Raw genomic sequence first — 18,060 nt, 5'->3', positions numbered from 1 at the left:
CTGGCAGTTCTTGTCAGTACCTTAGTGCATACTCTGCCATATTTGAAGGCTATAATACGTGACCTTAACGGACCACCGGAACAATGGCAGCAGTCACAGCAGTCCAGCATCTTGATCTTGTCTGAGAATGATGGCACAAGCAAATGCTGCACAGTGGTTGCCTAGCAACCGCTACTTGGTCAGTGTTTGGAGTGGCAAAAGGTGGTAGCCCGCTTCAACAGGATCTGTTGATGAGCGGTCCGGATGTGCATGACAACGCGTTCTCAGGGGGGCGGGGGGGTCTGCTCCCATCCTGCTGACTCAGCCAAGTCTTTGCTAAATCCAGCAGAAAGCAGAATCCACCTGCTACACCTCTGCCTGTTGGTTAAGCTGCTCTCTCCTGCAAGGTCTAAACAGTGAGGAGGATCACACTAAACTAAAACAGCATAAATGGAGACTGAAGACTTGGGCTGAACAATATGAATGTCGAGTTCTCATTAATCTGCATATGAGTATGACAGTGATTTATTTTTGACATGTACTTGAATTCATTCACTGTCTTTTATTCCCTTCTGAGAACTTGCTCAGATTAAAGCTGTGCAGAGGTAACATACGACAGCATGACCGCATGAACACCTCGTCATGACCTTGTGCTCAGAAGAGGCAGGACTCCAGCCAGAAACCTCAGCAGATCCTGGCTCTGTGCGCCGTCCGGGACCAGAGTTTGACAGAATGGCTGCACTGACATCTGGAGGTGACGGACTCAAACTGAACGTTGTTGTGCAGGATAACTCAGTCACCAGTGGGACCCTTGGTGTCGTATTGAGCACCCTGAAAACGTATTTAAAAGACAAAATAACATTTAAACATCTGTCGTTCATGCCTCCGTTTCAGTTCAGGCCAGGTTGTCTTGTGAGCTCTTGTGAGTTTTGTCAGCTTTATATTTGCTCTTTATTTTGGTATAGCCTATTTGTCTTTTACTTTGCCTTCTGTCCATTGATTTACTTTACATCCTGTTTCATTTGTTTCAGCAGTTTTGCATCCTGCCGGTGTTATTTATTGCCATTATTGATTGGTCCGTTCGTTTAATATCCGATCCTCATATTTGGTCATTTGGATGTTGTTGTGTTTTTTCTTCATTGTGCTATGAATTGCCGTGGACATGACAACACAGAACTGCTCTCGGTGCAATATCCTGGCATTTTCTGGTTGGCAGCGACTTCTGAGCAGAGCACGTTTTGCTTACCCATTGCAGTATGATTAGAAAGAGGAATATTGGCTTATATGGATCTCTCTCTCTCTCTCTACATATACACACAATACAACAGGTCAGCACTATTTCACAAATTCAGCTTTAAAAGAGAAATCAATAATAAAATCAATATTGATGCTCCTATTGAGTTTTAGTGGGTAGTGGTAGTTCACTTTTTAACCTTTTGTCACCTTTGTTACTGTATTTTACATCCATGAATCATGTTTATGATTTATATTCCCGCTTGTTTTGTCTTCATATGTCATGCATTGCTTTCAAAGTGCATCAATGATTCTATTAATTAGAAAAATACATAATCCACAGCATTGCTAGGCTTTACACGTATTGGAAAAACACAATTCCCTCTAGAGAAGATATTATATTATGCTTAGATTGAAGTGAATATGTTAAACATGTACAGAAAGAAAAAATAAATAGAAAAGAGAAGGAAACTCAAAGTGTTTCTTTGTCTGGTGTTGGAACGTGAGGTCTGGCAACTAACATGGGTGAACTGAGATCCTGCAGGAGCAGTGCTTCACAGGGACTTGACTGCAGCAGCACATTTTGAGCTCCAGCTTCGCCTACGCATTACAGATGAAGAAGACAGAGCTTTACGTCAAGGAGGAGGGCCCGCACTGCTCTTTAACAACAGATGGTGTTGTCTCGAACATCTAGTGAACACAAATCAGTGAACCCCAGACAGAGTTTCTCTCCATGTTGTGTGTTGGGACTTCACCTGTGTTACCTGCAAACAGTGACTGTGATGTCATAAGCTCATTTGGTGAAAGACAAGCACAGCAAACAAATGCATTCATGAGGGTCAAATTATTTTATTTTATTTGTTATTTTCTCACATTAGCGGTCCAGAACACATTCCCATATAATATTAGGCAGTTCAATTCAATAAAGAACAATTAGAAAACTGACCAAATACAAACCGTGATTGTGTTCATACGCAAGATCATTTTGAACGTAATTGACAGAAATGTAGTGAAAACTAGTGCTATGAGGTAAGACCAGACGTTCTGTACAGACGTATTTATTAGCTGCTGGAGCAGGTGGCGACACTTGGTGTGTACACCGTGGGTTTAGCCCCCGCCCCCGTATGTTTTTCAGGTTAATCCCGTGCAGGGCAGATGTAGCTCAGCAGATTTACCTGCAGGATTAGTTTCTCCTCCCCGTATTGTCCAGCCTGTCATCCACACGTGCTGAGTGACAGTGAGTGCAATGAAACAGATAAGAAGAGGACTGCAACTGAGTGGTGAGGTGTGGCTGCAACGTTGAGGTGGAAATAATAACTACACATGAGTTTTAATTCAAGTTCTTCACATGGAGTGAAAAGAGATGTACTAAAGATATCAAAAATTTTAAAATATGTTTTTTTTAAACTCCTAAAACCATCTTTCTTTTCATTTAACCAGATATTTGGCTGATTGTTGACACATTATTTTCTATAATCACTGTGTATATTGGTGTGTCTTTGCCTTATTGGATTTCTTCTAGTGACCTGGTTTCTCTTGTGTGAAGTTTTTTCAGTTTTTTTGTTTTTTCAATGTTGAACTCAATCTGTTCAAAGCTCCACTTTGATGCAGTTTAAAGAACCCTGAACAAAGCCTTATGTTACCACCTGATGGTTCAGTTAAATTCCAATTATTCAAGTGTGAAGAATCAAATGCCATCACATGTAATTTCCATTTATTCTGTATATTTCATTCAGCTGCATAAATGTATGTGAAGGTAACATCATCTTGAATTAATGTAATCAGTCATCAGAAATGCTTTTCTATGCAAACATCTTGCACACTAATAATCATCAACATGTCTTTAAGGATGGCGTATTTGCAGTCAAGCCGCTGCAAACCTACTGCCTGGTCATTTTATTTATGTTAAGGTATTTGAAAGTGCTGGAATGTGTTTATCATAGAAAGGAGACCATTTTAAAGGGAGGCAGATTTTGACAGGACATCAGCTTTTAGGTCTGACACATGCTCACACAGTCAATGCAAAAACTAATAATCTGATCATGTAATTCCTTGAAACTGTATTTTTTAAACCCAACAGTTTGAATGTTGCAAATCAAACTCAAACATTTTTAAGAATGTTTGCATCATCTCAGTCCACAAGCATCATGATGTCTCCCTCCTTATTCTGCCTCCACTCTGCAGATGTGCATTCACAAGGATGCAAAAAGGTGGACTATCGCTATCTCTATGCATTTTCAAATTAATTACTTTTTTTTTTAACTTTGTCATTAATATACCAAATCCATAAAGTTCATAAATTAGTGATTGCTGTTATTTATCATGACACCTTATTACAAAGGAGAACTTTTCAAATCTTATAGAATAAATATCATCATAACTGATAATTAGATTGGTGAAAAAAATAAATAAATAAATAAAAAGAAAAAAAAAAGAAAAAAATTAAAGAAATAAATTAAAAGGCATTATAGATTAGATTATATATTAAAATGCATATGTATGCTTTATGTTTTACCAAACTTGGTATTAACCATTAATATATATGCAGACAGAAAAAATAAATAAATAAAAAAGAAACAACACTGATAATTAAATTGGTGTATTTATGAATATAATCAAGTATATTTTGTCACATTTAGACCGATCTGCAGAGTTATCAGTGAGTGGATCATGTAAACACCGGCCAGAGCGCAACTGGGGATTATTAGCGTCCATGGCCCTGCCAGCAGGTGACGTCACATGTGATCAACCAATCACAAAGCTCCCAGAGCTGGTCACAGTTCAGCACTCGATCAGCTGGCGCTTTAAACCCTGAGAGGAGACTCAAATCTGCCGATCCCCGCCTCCTCTCTGCGTCTCCTCTGCGTCTCCTCTCTGCTCCACTCCAGCTTAAACACAGTCAGAGGGCAGAAAAGTTAAGAAAAAAACCCCAGCAGAACTCGTCTTGATGCTCAGGTCTTAAGACCATTTACTTCAGCTTGATGAGATCAGTCACACTGGACCATCTGTAGAGCTTCATCCTCACACAGACTCAACAGGTGAGAAAACAGATTCATACACGTCTAAACAATATGTTTGCCACTGTAAACATATTTAATTGTGATATTATTTGGCTTTTATTCATTCAGTGTTTTAGTGTTAAGCTTTTTTGTGTGATTTATGACCAAACTCACACTCTTCTGCAAAGTTCCCAAACATAAGAAAACAGCAGTTAATGTGTTTTAGCCACTTCCTGTAAGTGTTTCTTTGGTTTTAGGGTATATCACTACATTTCAGGAACTAATCATTATTTATTACCAAGTCATATTTGATTAATGTGTTGAACTTCATTTTAAAAGACGTGCACATGTTTGAGCAACCAAATACAATGTTTTGACATTAGACTATACTATACTAGAAATTATAATGTGCTACCAAAAATGAGCTGAAGATGGCCATTTAAAGTGTGTTTAACTTGGATCTGGAACAGGGCTGGTCAAACCTGGAAAATATTAAGTATAAACTAAATAAATCTTGAAAAATTAAAATAAGTGTTCTGTTTTAAGGATCATTTTCTCTGTTTTGTTTAATCTTTAGTGACATTTTTATTTTCAAAAGCCCGAGTGCACTTTCATCTACTGTCATTACAATTTTTTTATTTGTTTAAAAAAATAAAATTGCATTGTATTGCACACAAAAGAGACTTTACAAAGGACAGCATAAAAGCACCCTTCATTTTAAAAATAAGCTATAACCCTTATCCACGGCTGCAGGTGCCTCTATCAGTTCTAAAAACATATTAAACAGCAAAACACTATTTATCACAACGTGCTGCTCATTCAAACCATCTTTAATACAACTGGAGAGCAAACAACATTTGAATAAATGGAGGATTTCAGTGTGCTCACAAACTGTGACTCCTGAAGATTTGCTCCACCACCTGTCCCCGAAGCTCAGGCTAATCTCGTTATCTCAAACAGTCAACACCACCCGTCCACCTTAAAATCCTCATTAAATGTACAATTACCTGCATGCGTAGTCCATTACTCCGTCACAAATGTTGGCACTTGACTGACACTAGACTCTCATCGAAGCCATTGTGACCTTCTGATTCTGTTGACTAAAAGGAGTGTCACCATGCCGACTGTAAAGAGCAAGAAGAAGAAGGTGAAGAAGGAGGTGAATGATGCAGAGGAGCAGGGAGAAGGTGAGCAAGCATCGCCTGCAGCTCTGCTCGGCTCGTTGTGTCGTTTTACTTCCTTGACTCTCTTGTTTTTCTCTCCTGCAGTCGGTCTGGAGGTGGAGATGGAGAACATGACCAACAACTCGGAGAGCAGAGACCCCCCTCTGACCCCAGATCTGCAGGAGCCAGCACCACTGAAGAAGAAGAAAAAGAAGAAAGCATATACCATCGGTACCACATTTAACTGCTTTTACACTTGATGTGGCTCAAGCTGGCAGGAGAAAGTGCTGTATAAACATTTATTGCTCATCAATATGCTTTAGTAAGAAATAGAAGTGGTGACTTTGAACAAGATGTGGTGTTTTATCTGTTTATCCTCAAAGTTTTTCCATCATGTTTTTGTTTTTTTCATTTCAGATCAGGAAACGGATCATGGTGACCTACCAAATGGTGACACATCCGAACCGGTCCTGGATGGAGAGGAAATGACTGTTGCTGTCCCCAGGAGGACGAAGAAAAAGAGGTAAGCGGTACCTCGTTAGGTCCAGCATGAAGCTCAGCTAACGATCTGATTTAGAAAAGTTCAAATATGATCATGATGATTTGTAATGTGGGCAGAATGGTGTATTGCATCATGTTGTTAAAAGATTGGACAATCCCGGGAAAAGGTGGGAAAAACTAAATGACAGTTCTTCATTTTTGAGGGATCAGATATGATTACGCACTGAAATTTCCTATGATTCCTTGGTCTTAAAAAAAATTATAATCATATAATACATTGCTGAGGGGGAGATGAGGAAATCTCAATATCTGAGGAACTTTTTTTCAACATTTCCCATTTGATATTCCTGCACATTTGTGACAAACTGGAAATTTTCTTCACATCTTTGGTCTCCAAAAGGCACTTGCCTGTTGAGATCAGCTGAAATAATACTGCATAATGCTTTTTTCTTTATTATTTTTATTTTTTTATTTTTTTACATCATTATTAATGCCACCACACCTGTAATCTAATCTTTAAATCAGCTCAGTTGAAATCCACATGTTGGATCAGGAGGATTTCATCCAGGTGAAGATGAAATGAAAACTAATTTTGTGTGAATGGTCCCTGCAAACATCAGCTGGACAACACTGACCACTCGCGATCATGAAACACTAAATGTAATTGGAAAATGACATGTTTGATTAAATCCCAAACACTTAGTTGAATCAGGAGCTGATTTTCAACTTATAAACTGTCTCAAAGTGTTTTTTAATGGACAGCAGTTTATGCAGACTCCTCTGACCAAAAAGGTTTTACTTCTTGCCTTTTGTATCTGACTCTTTGCTTTGAATACATGTATTTCTTTTATTTATTATTAAATTTTTTCCTGCCGATTGTTTTTAATATGCAAAAAGTATCTCTTAAACTGTTCTGTTCAAAATCCTCTTCCTCCCACCACCTGGCAGGAAGGCGAAGGCGACGGAGCACAACAGCAACGACCTGGGAGCCGAAGACGAGGACATCGTCACCGATGCCCAGTCACCCATCCCCCAGCATTCCCTGTTCACCGCCCCCCAGGGACACAGTCAGCCAGTTGGCAAAGTCTTCGTGGAGAGAAACCGTGAGTGTGAATCGCATTTCACTTCATCAGAGTCATCAGGCTCTCTTTTCTGTATTTCTGATGTTGGCAGCACATATTAGTGACACTGACTTCATCAGAAGAGGTGATGGAGCTGATCTGAGATACTCTACATGAACTCTACCCCCTGAAACTAGCTGCTCTGAACTAAGCAGAATATACATGGTCGAAATGGGAGCTTTTGACTGTATGTCTGTTGCATTTTGACCAAAAACATGTGCAGATATTTAATTAAGACCTCAGGAGATTGTGTCAACCTTTGAGAAAAGGGCAGAACATGTCTCCTTTGAATGTAAATCATATTCGGCTGGAAACCCTCTGATCCAACTAGAGGCTGAAAGGTCACCATCACTAGGTCGGTGGAGATTAGATTAAACAAAAAAAAAATGTTTTAAACTGTTGTCAGTAGACTTGAAAGACCTATTTTGTGGAGGCATGGTTCCTTTATATAATTCAGTTCAATTTTATAGCATCAAGTTGTTTCTAGGTGCTGCAGAGACCCAGAGCATGACCCCCAAGCAATTTTATATAAGGTTATATGGGTTTATAAAGGGATAAAGTGAAAGCTTGTTGCAGTTGCTCTGTCAAAATTGTGTCTTTCTTCATATGCACATGAAATGTTCTTACCAAGGTCTTTTTTCCATTGAAAGAAATTATTTTGGAAGCATTTTTCCATGATTTGGATTGTCCCCTGCCTGGACGACTTCTGGTAATTCTGGCGCTCTATAACTTTTTAACATTTAACATTGTGACTATCCATCACAATGTAAAAGTTGTTCACATGTGGAAGAAGCAGATTGAGCTTTCTAAAGAGAAGCTAATTCGCAGAAAAAAAGATCAGTCTGAAGAAGGGCAAAATGCGCTCGAAACGTTACGACGTTTGATGTGCTAAATAAATCTGCACTAGGGAGCAAAAGTGTGCGGTCTCCTCTCTTGTTTTTTCCTGCATCTATGTTTTGAGACCAGCACCTGTTGAGATATTGGATGTGCGCGACCTATTTTACCCTTTGTTCCCACTCAATGCAAATAAGTTGAACAGCAGAGGTGAAAAATGTAGAGCATTATACATTTTATGATCAAAAAGGAAGCCGTTGACGGTGGATTTTGGATGATGTAGTGGACAAAAGACTCCGGACAGACTGACAGAAGTGAGGCAGGAGTGCTTGCAGTGCCTGTTGACAGCAGATGGTGTAATCCTTGAGACATAACTGTGAAGGAGCATTAATGCATCCCAGATATTCAACTGTAAGTTTCATTTATGCTGATGCTACCTGGGATGTCATCACCAACGTTGTGCGCGCGCGTGTGTGTGTGTGTGTGTGTTTGTGTGTGTGTGTGTGTGTGTGTGTGTGTGTGTGTGTGTGTGTGTGTGTGTGTGTGTGTGTGTGTGTGTGTGTGTGTGTGTGTGTGTGTTTAGGGCGTTTCCAGACAGATCGCGTGGAGCAGCTCCGACACTCAGAGATGGTAGACGACTACATGGACCACAGACGCATCTGGACCACCAGAGACATCGCTTTGAGGATCCACAATGGCTTCAGGTCTGCTCTCACGCATTTTTCATCATTAAGGAAATCATTGCTTTGACTTCTGTTTACTTGAATCTGTTTACTCACTTTCAGTTGATAGTGGGTCTTTATTGAAGATACCAAATGTGCAGTAAAAAATCTGCTGGAGTGAATGTCGTGAAAGCTTCAGGAACATTTCATTATGTAAAGGTTGTTCCAGGCCATGGTTATTCTAAGTTCTGATGAACTAACCCACACTGTGCATTTTGATTCTTGGTTTCTTTTCCAGGGCCTCAAACAGGAGAAATAAAGAAACCATGCAAAAGATTAAAAGTGCCTGTGAATGTGAAAAGCAAGCTCACGGATGTCTGATAGTAACTACCTGTGTGGCGTTACTAATTCAGAAGGCTTGGACTAAATTTGTAATGATGCAAAATATTTTGTGCAGACTCTAAACCGATGACCTGGGGCTACGTGTAGGTGACTCTTAACAAATGAGGAACTTTAAAAACACTTTCAAGTCAGCTGAAAAGAATTCTGGAGGGAGAAGCTGAGTAGTGACGACTACTACTGTGACTAATTTATCACACAACTCCCAAATATATGGATTCACTGCTCTGGAGGAGGTAGTTCAGTCACTTTTTGTAAGAAAAAACAAAACACACAATTTAGTTTTTTATCCATAGTTGAAAATTCTGGCTTTATAAAGCAGCCTAAGAAATCTAACATAATTCTAGCAATTAATGTAGCTTTTTTTTGTTAATAGTTTAGTTTTTTGATTTAGGATCAATCATGTAGAAAACAAAGAATATAAAAATGGCTTTGCTGCATTTGTGCTGGCCTTTATGACTTAATAATGTGAGATGTTTGAAAGTTTGACTTCATATGAATTCACTAAGAAAATTAACATAATTGTTCATGCTGAAAATGTGAAATACAAAGATTAAACAAAGCAATTTCATTTGCCCTCTGATATGTACACATAAAGAAGGAGACATCCCTGTGGGACATTGATTTGATTTTAGTTTTTTTATTTCGGTCCATTTGGATAGAACATAGTACAACATAAAAAAAAAGGTCCAATATTTTAAGTGGCACCGAAAAGGTATAGGCTGAAGCCAAGGCTTATTATGCCTACCCTTTTATGAACCTCAACTCAGGAGGTTTTATACAAAACAAAACTAATAATTTGGGTTCAAACATTGAAAAAGAATGGATATATTGGACAAGTAACAAGTAAGCAAAGACAAAAAAACAAAGACGAAAACAAAACTAAAAAACATAGCCTACTATAAATTGCAAGAAGTGATAAACTAAGTGGTTCTTGAGATGAGACATGAGATGAATCAATTGCTCATACTGTAGCTGCAGTTTTTTTCTTTTCTGAAACATCTTGTTTATTTTACCAATAAAAAAGAACTTCATTGTTTTTTGACTGCTAATACACATGATTGATGATACCGGTTGTTCAGGAATCTGAAATATGGAACAATTTCTGTTTACGCATTTACGCATCAACTTCTTTACAAATACAATCGCTCAGAATTTTAAAAAACAACAACAAAAACTGTTGCACATTTGGTCATGGTGTGTGTTCTCCGCCTGCAGGGTGATCGGCCTGTTCTCTCACGGGTTCCTGGCCGGCTACGCGGTGTGGAACATCACGGTGGTGTACGTGTTGGCGGGGGGCGAGCACATGACCACGCTCCCCAACCTGCTGCAGCAGTACCACCCGCTGGCTTACCCGGCCCAGTCCCTGCTCTACCTGCTGCTCACCATCAGCACCGTGTCCGCTTTTGACAGGTGTGTGTGTGGGAATTGCAGGAATTATGCAATGTGTACTGCCAGATCCACATAATCATTCAGTAAAAACCCAGTGTTAAAAAGGTCAAAGAAGACAAAACCCAGTGAGTTGTAATAAACTACAAGTTTTGTTTCCTGCAGAGTGAACCTGGCCAAGGCCTCCATGGCCCTGAGAGGCTTCCTCACCCTCGACCCCGTAGCACTGGCTTCCTTATGTAAGTTACTATGATGGTGATGATGATGATGATGATGATGATGATGATGATGATGATGATGATGATATATATCCTTTATTTAACCAGGTAAAAAACTAATTGAGATTAAAACCTCTTTTTCAAGAGTGACCTGGCCAAAATGGCAGCATAAAAACAATACAACAATACATACAAACACAGACAGTCAGTCACACATTCCGGGGAAACAATAGTAAAACAATAGTAAAATGTACACAACGGGGCAGTCACAAGAACCGAGAGAGCTAATTTCTCTGTCTTTTAAAATGGATTTGAATTTACCCAAGGATACAAGCTCAACCAATTTCAAGTCCTTCTGCGCATCATTCCGGGTTGAGGGGGCAGAAAACTTGAACGCCTTTTTACCCAGTTCAGTTCTGGCTCTTGGGACCTGCATTTGAATAAAATTCTGTGAGCGCAGGTTCATAATGGCTGACGTTTCTACACATGTGCACGCACAAATATGTAGGGAGATGTCCCAAAATGGATTTATAAATAAAAGTCAGCCAGTGGGAGAGTCTACGGACAGGCAAAGAAGAATGAAGATGATGATGATGATGATGATGATGATGATGATGATGATGATGATGATGATGATGATGATGATGATGATGACAAAAAAGGTTTAACAACATCCTTCTGTGTCTTCAGTGTATTTCATAGCCCTGATCCTGTCCCTGAGCCAGCAAATGACCAGTGATCGCATCAACCTCTATCCCACTGCCAACGAGACTCTGTGGTGAGAACCCAACCCGCATTGATTTATATGTCTTACGTAAAAAACGTGCCGTTTAAAAAAAGAAAAGTGGGGGAGGAAGTGAAAATGGGCAGACTTATCTTAAATTTGAGCAATGGAGTGAGCGGTTTCAAACAATAAATAGTGCAAGATCAAAAATCGAGGTTAAGAAACTGCAGTGAGCCACAAAGGAAAAGGCACAACCAGCTAATTTCAGTAAAAAACCGAAGGACTCAAGCAGAAGCAAACAAGCAGACCTGTTGATGATCACGACACACATGCAGCTTGTTTCCTGTTACACAGGACTTCTAAGCAGTGACCTGATTACCTGTCTGATTAATATTTACGATGAGCTCCTAGCTAAGACTGTTATAGAAAAATGCATAATAAGGGTAAGTGAGAGTGAAATCAAAAGATGACAAGGGCCTTTTCGTAATTTTTTTCTTTGCAAAGAATGGGCACATGTTGACAGCATGAAGCGGCCTTACAAACTGTCCAAGTGTGACTGAGAGCAGAGGATAAGCAAGGTTTTTAAGAAATAAAGTCATAGGAAAAATCATAAGTAGGCCAGCAGGAGGCGGTTTTCTCGGACAAGCTGGTAATAGCTCTGCTAAAGCAAAGAGACATTGAACACTGATCAGCTCACCATTATGAAGATTCAACAATCAGTAAGGCTTCAGCAAAGCATAAAAAATATACTGTATTTTTATTTTTACCTTTTGTTTCTGAATAACATGTGAGTGAAAAAATGCAATTAGTGACAAACATCTTGCTACACAAAACCCAGTAGCTCCTTATGGACTTGTGTGACAGCCAGATGTTAGTGGAACCTGCTGTCCACACCTGGATGCCTGCAAACATATGTTGTTACCAAAACTCATGAAACATGCTGGTGCACGCTAAACATCATGATGATTAATCAGACTCTTTTTTTTAACAATATTAACAAGCTCAATTTGGTAACTGGCAGAATAATTTAAATAATTTAAAAATTTAAATTGAATTCTAACTATATGGAATGCTGTAACATTCAAAATTAAATAAATATATTTATGTATTTCATGACCAATGGCGCCGAATATTTAATAATTTAAGTATTTATTTACTTAATTTTTTAATGAAACAGCGCTCCATAAATTTGGTCAAAAATAACTCAGACACTGAAGCAAGAGAGTGAGTTTAACTAAGGAATATTGTATTAATCTGATGTTGCTTACGAGTACTTTTCCTAGTTGGTAATCCAGAGTTGTTCCGCTCCCCTGCAGGCCTCCAGGTTCAGAGCAGCAGATCCTGCGGCCGTGGATCGTGGTCAACCTGGTGGTGGCGTTGCTGGTGGGCCTAGCCTGGGCCGTCGTCTCCACACGGCCAGACATCGATTACACAGAAGGTAAAACTATTGAACTCTCCAGTGAAACCTACACAGAGATTTGCATTTTGTTGTGGTGCAAAAAAGTCATTCCATTTCAGAGGGATATATGCCTGCTTTTTGTATATCTACTTTGTATCTTTTGATTCAAGAATTTTGTCATATACACATATTATATTATACAAAGATGGTTATTATTATTATTATTATTATTAGTATTATTATTAGTATTATTATTATTATTATGTATAGTATATTATATTATTATTAGTATAGGTATCGGATAGGTGAATGGATGAATGAATGGGATGCCTGGGTCTGGGGCCCTCCGTTGTCGGGCCTGCGCGGGTGTCGCCTTGTTGGGGGGTTCCCTCTCTCCGGGCCCGTCTCCGGTCCCCCCCGCTGCCTCTACGGCGGGGCGCCCCTCTGGTCTTGGAGGGCCACTTTCGTGGGGGACGGGTGCGCCTGCCCGCGTCGGCGGCCGGGGCGGCTCTGTCTCTCCGGGCAGGCTGGCCCCCTGCCGGGTGGGGGTCGTTGGCCTGAAGGGTGAGGGCCTCCTGGCCGCGTGTCCGGCCCGGACCGGGTGGCCGGGGATTGCCTGGGTCGCGGTCCGCCGCCGCGGGATCCCTGGCTGCTTCTTTCCGCGCCGTGGGGGCCCCGCCCGCGGGCCCCCTCGGCCGCCGCCGGGTGGGGGGGGGGCCTCGCAGGCGGTGGGTTGCCTCCCTCCTACTTCTCCCCTCTGTGGGGTTGCCGGTGGCCTGGGTTCCGGGCTCTTCCTTGTCGGCCTCTGGTCTCGCGGGTGGCGGGGTTGCTCCCCCCCCTCCCCCACTATAGATACACTTCAGGTGGAGCTTTGTTTGGTTTATTACACACACACACACATACACACACACACACACACACACACACACACACACACACACACACACACACACACACACACACGCACACACACACACATATAGTCATTTAGTCACATGCATACACACACACACACACACACACACACACACACACACACACACACACACACACATGATGCATGATCATATACATACACACACACACACATAGACATACACACTGGCTTGTTCACCTGCATGCTGGCTCTCTAGTTTTTGGGTTTAGGTAGCGGTAGCGATAGCTTAGCTCAGACTGCGATCAGATCTCAAGATTTAGGTCGATTGCTGTTCGTGTTTTGGATGGCTCCGTGCCGGTTTCGTGCTTTGTTTGTGGTTTTTTTGTTGCAGATTTCCAGTGCTTGACGTGTGTCTCCGTGTGTTCCTGCTTCCTGGATTGGCAGTGGATGTCGTCACAATCCAAACCGGATCCCCTCCGGCCCCTGGCTGCGCCTAGAAATCCTGTCCATAAAAATTATGAACAGGACCGGTGACAAAGGGCAGCCCTGCCGGAGTCCAACATGCACCGGGAACAAGTCTGACTTACTGCCGGCAATGCGAACCAGACTCCTGCTTCGATCATACAGAGACCGGACAGCCCTTAATAGAGGGCCCCGGACTCCATACTCACTCAGCACCCCCCACAGAATGGCACGAGGGACACGGTCAAATGCCTTCTCCAGATCCACAAAACACATGTAGACTGGTTGGGCAAATTCCCATGAACCCTCGAGCACCCTGCGGAGGGTATAGAGCTGGTCCAGTGTTCCACGACCGGGACGAAAACCGCATTGTTCCTCCTGAATCCGAGGTTCGACTATCGGCCGTAATCTCCTCTCCAGTACCCTGGCGTAGACTTTCCCCGGGAGGCTGAGAAGTGTGATCCCCCTGTAGTTGGAACACACTCTCCGGTCCCCCTTTTTAAACAGAGGGACCACCACCCCGGTTTGCCACCCCAGCGGTACTGTCCCCTTCCTCCATGCAATGTCGCACAGGCGTGTCAGCCAAGACAGCCCTACGACATCCAGAGACTTGAGGTACTCAGGGCGAATCTCATCCACCCCCGGTGCCCGGCCACCGAGGAGCTTACGAACCACCTCGGTGACCTCGGCTTGGGTGATGGATGAGCACGCCTCCGAGCCCCAACCCTCTGCTTCCTCAGTGGAAGGCATGTCAGTCGGGTTAAGGAGATCCTCAAAGTATTCCTTCCACCGTCCGACAATGTCCCCAGTCGAGGTCAACAGCTCCCCACCAGCACCATAAATGGTGCCGGCAGAGTACTGCTTCCCCCTTCTGAGGCGCCGAACGGTCCTCCAGAATTTCCTCGAGGCCGACCGAAAGTCCTCCTCCATGGCCTCCCCGAACTCCTCCCAGACCCGAGTTTTTGCCTCCAAGACTGCCCGAGCCGCGGCCCGCTTGGCCTGCCGGTACCTATCTACTGCGTCAGGAGTCCCACCGGCCAACATAGCCCGGTAGGACTCCTTCTTCAGTCTGACGGCATCCTGTACTTCCGGTGTCCACCACCGGGTTCTAGGATTGCCGCCACGACAGGCACCGGAGACCTTGCGTCCGCAGCTTCGAGCCGCCGCGTTGACAATGGAGGCAGAGAACATGGTCCACTCGGACTCGATGTCCCCCGCCTCCCCCGGGATCCGAGAGAAGCTCTCCCGGAGGTGGGAGTTGAAGATGTCCCTGACAGAGGGCTCAGCCAGACGTTCCCAACAGACCCTCACAATCCGTTTGGGTCTGCCCGGTCTGTCCAACCTCCTCCTCCGCCAGCGCATCCAACTCACCACCAGGTGGTGATCAGTTGACAGCTCAGCCCCTCTCTTCACCCGAGTGTCCAAGACATGCGGCCGAAGGTCAGATGAAACGACAACAAAGTCGATCATTGACCTCCGGCCTAGGGTGTCCTGGTGCCACGTGCACTGATGGACACCCTTATGCCTGAACATGGTGTTCGTGATGGACAAACTGTGACTCGCACAGAAGTCCAACAACAAAACACCACTCGGGTTCAGATCGGGGAGGCCGTTCCTCCCAATCACGCCTCTCCAGGTATCACTGTCATTGCCCTATATTACATATAGTAATAATGCACATATATACACTTTTGGTTTCTACCGTCATGGTATCAATCAATAATATGTGTGCAGACAAGGTAAAAAAAAAAAAAAGAAAAAAAAAAAAAAAAAAAAAAAAAGAATTTTGTCATATACACTGTAAAACCATTGGTGGTTGGTTGGTTTAAAACCATTAAAACCATGTAATGAAATTAATCCTCTGCTTACCTCCCTTCACCAAAGTTATTTAAGCATAAATAAAGTTAAAAAAAAAAAAGTTAATTAAAAGATTTTTTCTCAGTCATATATGTCCAAGTTTTGTTTCTAAGCCCAAAGTTTTATTTGAAAACGAAGGTTTAAACAAAACTTTTATATTACCAAACAATATTTAGATTCACAAACACCTTTAATGTTTTTCAATTAAAACTTTGGGGGACTGCAACCATATTGTTTGGGTATTTAGATTTAAATTGTTTTGTTGTTTTTTTTAATTATAATAAATTATTACACTTGTGTTTTTTGATGTCAAAACTATTTGACTTTTAAAGTTAATGTTTCTGTTTTATTGTATCAGAAATAAATCCTTTCATAGGTTTTTGCTGTGTTGATGCGCCGTTCAGTAGGGTGTCATTTTTCATATCACCACTAGATGGCGTTAAAACAATTTCATAGTGAAAAGCCCAACGCGCCTACAGAGCTGCAGGTGAACTTGTGAGTGCCTTCTTCCCCCCTTTCACTTCATAACTCAGAGTCATGGTGTTGTGCTCATTTTGCAGAGTTTTTGATGACAATGGAGGTGGAGGGATACCCGAGAGGAGACGAAACCTTGGACATTCCTGCCTGAACCAATCTGCATATATCTTACTTTAATTTTGTTGCTTTATTTAATTTTTTTTTCTACAGAATACCTCTGACTCGTTTACCAAATGTGATTTTTGTAAATACAAAATGTATACAGTAACAGTTGCCAATTGTTTTGTGTTGTATGTAATGTTTTTATTGCAGCTCTTTTTTGTTCAGTCGACCTAATGGTGGTAGTATAATATGGCATTCCCTATGTACATGTTTCATGTGTGCCCTTTTAATAAATCTGAAAACAACATGTATCTTTGAAAGGAAATAGTCTCTCTCTAATTATATTCAGAGTTTTTCCAAACATTGTCAATATCCAAAGGGAAAAGATGGGTTTGAAAGCATTTGGATATGGTAGGTGTCATGAATTCCACTGACTCACGCTGGTTAATTCAACCATTTATTAACTTCCAGAAGAGCACACAAAACATTGCTTCATTAACAGCCGTCACTTAGCTTTCTGACGCAGTCTCAATCTATTACCCAGAAGCCCCTGCTTCATAACACAAAGCGTAGACTGTAGTGACATCTAGTGGTAGATATAAAATACAGCTACAACTAAATCACATCACATCTCCCTCTTTTATTGAATTCTCCCAGGGGCCTATAATAAACAAATATTTCTATGTAGCTTAAAGCATCAAGTAAACTGAAGTAGTAAACAAACAAAGTAAAGCGAACTTCTAGTTATTAACTGCTGATCGTAGCGATATCTTAAAACACACATATATCAGAAACTGTTTCTTATTTTCCTCTTTTCTTGTCTTTTTTCTGTAACAACCCACCTGAACTTTGGTTTCTTTTATATAACCAATGAAATATCCTTAACCTGTCACATAAATACGACACGTAAAATCAACACAAAAGTCCTACTTTGGAACATAGTCCTTGAACCTGACAGGAGTTTTAACCGTTCTCCCTGCCAGTGTCCTCTTCGGAGTAGAACCCAGGCTGCGGGGTAATGTAGGGGATGTAGGAACTGGAGTGACATGGGCACCAGGAGGAGTACGAGGGGAGCCCGCGTCACAGTGAGAGTCAAAGCTTCGGTCACCAGTCTCTTTTGGTACATCTTGCACCGATGACCCTGGAACTTCCTGGATATGTCTCCTGTTCCTGCGGGCAACCGTGCCCTGCTCAGTCCGCACGTAATAGGATCTGGGCTCCGGTGCCATGGAAATGACTTTTGCAGGAGTTTTCCAGCTTTTCTCTCCATCCAGTTTGATGTTGACACTCTGACCTGGCTGTAGTGCAGATAAAGGTCGCGCCGAGTGCCGTCTGTTATAGAAGAATCGATATGCACTTTTGGTCTGCTGGTCCTTAAGCCTGACTTTCTCATAGTCAACAGGGCTGGGGTGCAGTTGTTTTGGTAAAATGGGGACTGTTGTCCGGATCTGTCGATTTAACATCAGTTGTGCAGGACTCAGACCTGTTGCAGTGTTTGGGGTGGCTCGATAGCTCATCAGAGCCAGATGAGGATCCGGCTGCCTCAGGATCCGTTTAGCTGTAGCCACACCCCTTTCAGCCGCCCCATTTGCTTGTGGGTAATGAGGACTGGATGTAGTATGTCCAAAATTGTATGCTTCACTGAATTGTCTGAATTCTGCTGA

At 41.9% G+C, this 18,060-nt stretch overlaps 1 protein-coding gene across 1 annotated transcript; it reads left to right on the top strand.

Annotated features, from left to right (window-relative positions):
- Window positions 1–4,075: 4,075 nt before the first annotated feature.
- On the top strand, window positions 4,076–16,711 carry LOC133446375 (transmembrane protein 237A-like). The gene is made up of 11 exons (XM_061724394.1): window positions 4,076–4,250; window positions 5,319–5,398; window positions 5,480–5,605; window positions 5,792–5,897; window positions 6,824–6,978; window positions 8,414–8,534; window positions 10,110–10,304; window positions 10,446–10,519; window positions 11,189–11,276; window positions 12,539–12,660; window positions 16,378–16,711. The coding sequence occupies exons 2-11, from the start codon at window positions 5,329–5,331 to the stop codon at window positions 16,443–16,445; spliced, it is 1,125 nt and encodes a 374-aa protein (XP_061580378.1). The 5' UTR covers window positions 4,076–4,250; window positions 5,319–5,328; the 3' UTR covers window positions 16,446–16,711.
- Window positions 16,712–18,060: the final 1,349 nt, after the last annotated feature.

This window comes from Cololabis saira, chromosome 6, assembly GCF_033807715.1.
Source record: "Cololabis saira isolate AMF1-May2022 chromosome 6, fColSai1.1, whole genome shotgun sequence".
NCBI classification, from domain to species: domain Eukaryota; kingdom Metazoa; phylum Chordata; class Actinopteri; order Beloniformes; family Belonidae; genus Cololabis; species Cololabis saira.
The sequence above is the reverse complement of the archived record's forward strand: the minus strand, read 5'-3'. Positions and strand labels throughout refer to the sequence as shown.

What these genes read in the sequence shown, in the direction of transcription:
- LOC133446375 (XM_061724394.1), top strand. Translation starts at nt 5,329, where the DNA reads ATGCCGACTGTAAAGAGCAAGAAGAAGAAGGTGAAGAAGGAGGTGAAT. An exon ending in AGTCTTCGTGGAGAGAAACC is followed by an intron (nt 6,979 to 8,413) that starts GTGAGTGTGAAT and finishes GTGTGTGTTTAG; the next exon opens with GGCGTTTCCAGACAGATCGC. An exon ending in AGACATCGATTACACAGAAG is followed by an intron (nt 12,661 to 16,377) that starts GTAAAACTATTG and finishes CTCATTTTGCAG; the next exon opens with AGTTTTTGATGACAATGGAG.